At 39.8% G+C, this 2201-nt stretch overlaps 1 protein-coding gene across 1 annotated transcript in view; it reads left to right on the forward strand.

Annotated features, from left to right (window-relative positions):
* Positions 1–1906, forward strand: part of LOC106867831 (uncharacterized) — a 40250-nt gene extending 38344 nt beyond the window's left edge. The window contains exon 4 of the mRNA XM_014912859.2: positions 1636–1906. Coding sequence (XP_014768345.1) covers positions 1636–1819 — 184 coding nt within the window. The 3' untranslated portion in view covers positions 1820–1906. The remainder of the gene's footprint in view (positions 1–1635) is intronic.
* Positions 1907–2201: the final 295 nt, after the last annotated feature.

Consider the following 2201-nt stretch of genomic DNA (forward strand, 5'->3'; position numbering starts at 1 on the left):
ACTCAGAACGCAGGATGAACGAAATACCGCTAAGCATTTCGTACCGGCGTGCTAACGATTCTGCCAGTTCGCTGCCTTAGTAGTAGTAGTAGTAGTAGTAGTAGTAGTAGTAGTAGTAGTAATGGTTACAAATTTTGGCACAAGGCCAGCAGTTTCGGGGAAGGCGGTAAGTCGATTACATCGACCTCAATGTTTTTGATCTCAGAACGGTATTTGAACTCAGAACGTCAAGACGGACGAAATGCCGCTAAGCATTTCTTCCGGCGTTGCTAACGATTCTGCCAGCGTACATACAGTCTATAGAATGCGTAAAAAGAACACTTTTCTCACCCGCAGCCATGATGCAATATCCGTTCCTGCTGTGGTTACCACGAGAGCATAGAATCATTGTCGAATAGATTGTACTACGGAAAAAAAAACAACCACACACTTACTGCGGCATACGACTCTCAGAAAAAACGGGCACTGCATCTGTCCCTCCGACAACGAGAGTTCCAGTTGATTCGATCAACGGAGCAGCTTGCTCGTGAAATTAACACGCAAGTAGCTGAGTACTCCACAGACACGTGTACCCTTAACGTAGTTCACATGGAGATCCAGTTTGACTCAGAATGACAAAGCTAACCCTTTCAAATACAGGTACTACTCCTTTTTACATTGACCTAATCCATTGGGTCAATGTGAAATAAAGTGTCTTACTTGAGGACCGGAAATCGAACAAGTGCTTAGTGTGGTCCTTAACAAGTCCAGATACGTCTGAAGTGCTCGAACTGTGGGTTACTTTTGTTATTCCACCAACAGCTGATATGTCCATGATCTGACACAAGGCTCACAGGACACAAGACTTTATATAAACGAATCTTTATATAATCGTCATAGTTTCACAAACGGATTTATATATTCTATAAGCTTATACTCTAAACAAAGATGTGAGTAAACAATTTCTTTCTTTATACATTAATGCGAAGCTGTGGTGGGGAATAAAACTTTAGGTTAGTTGAAATATTATTCTATCATACTTTATATTCTGCAATTTCCCGTGAAGAAAAAGAAAATTCTCACTTATAGAAAGGGTTAAATATATCGTTATCAGCTTAGTTGCGCCCACTTTGGGGTCCCTAGTTTCATTTCTGGCTCGTTGTCCTCCTTTGGTAGAGGATACCAAAGAGATGTGATCCTCAGTTGATTAGTAAACCGCCGTAGCTTTATAATAAATTAGTCAATACTAGTGACTGATTTGCATTCGTTGACCGCCCAATCTGAATAAATACTTAAATTGTTGTGTGAAGCAATGATGGGAAATAAATTTTAGGTTAGTTCACATATGTTTGTGACATATTTTCACTTCTAAAGGCAATTTCTCCGGAGTTTACCGAGCTAGAAATTTATAACGAGCCAGAATTCCATTTTGGGATCCAACAGAAGGCGCCACTGAAGTCACGATGATGTATTTATATATAAGAGAGAAATTTTTCTTGGTAAACTGCAGTGAAATTGCCTTTAGATGCATAAATATGTCAGAAACATATTTGAAATAACATGAAGCTTCTTCCTTTCTTTATGTAAATAAAACCAAAAACACACTTCCTTCAGATTCTTGATAAATATATTGTTTTTATTTTCTTTCTCTTATAGACGGAAGAGAGGCTGTGATAGTAAAATAGGCGGCCTTGGAGGTCAGTGTCCAACGTACCACACCTCGTTAGATTTAGACAGATGGCGTTATCTGGACAGTTCGCAGAGTCCCGGCCGGAGGAAGAGGAATATCATTCAATTAAAATCAAAACTGCTGCAGAAGCGTGGCACCAATCTTATGTGAAGAATGCTTTATTAATTCCTAAACAAAAACAAACGTTATTTATCTCGTGTTTATATTTCGAGAATAAAGAGAAATATTTCGGCAACATCTCAGTGTCCTTTCCTTTATCTTTTATTTGTTTCAGCTATCAGACTCCGGTCATGCTGGGGCACCGATTGAAGAATTTTTAGTCAATCGAATCTATCTCAGTGCTTTTATAAAACCTGGTACTTACTACTATCGGTCTCTTTGACCGAACTGCTAAGTTACGGGAACGTAAACACACCAACGCCAGTTGTCAAGTTGTGGTTGATGACAAATACAGGCACAAAAGCACACACACACACACACATACACACACACACACACAAACACACGCGCGCGCGCGCACGCACACACACAC

Source organism: Octopus bimaculoides, chromosome 5, assembly GCF_001194135.2.
Source record: "Octopus bimaculoides isolate UCB-OBI-ISO-001 chromosome 5, ASM119413v2, whole genome shotgun sequence".
NCBI classification, from domain to species: domain Eukaryota; kingdom Metazoa; phylum Mollusca; class Cephalopoda; order Octopoda; family Octopodidae; genus Octopus; species Octopus bimaculoides.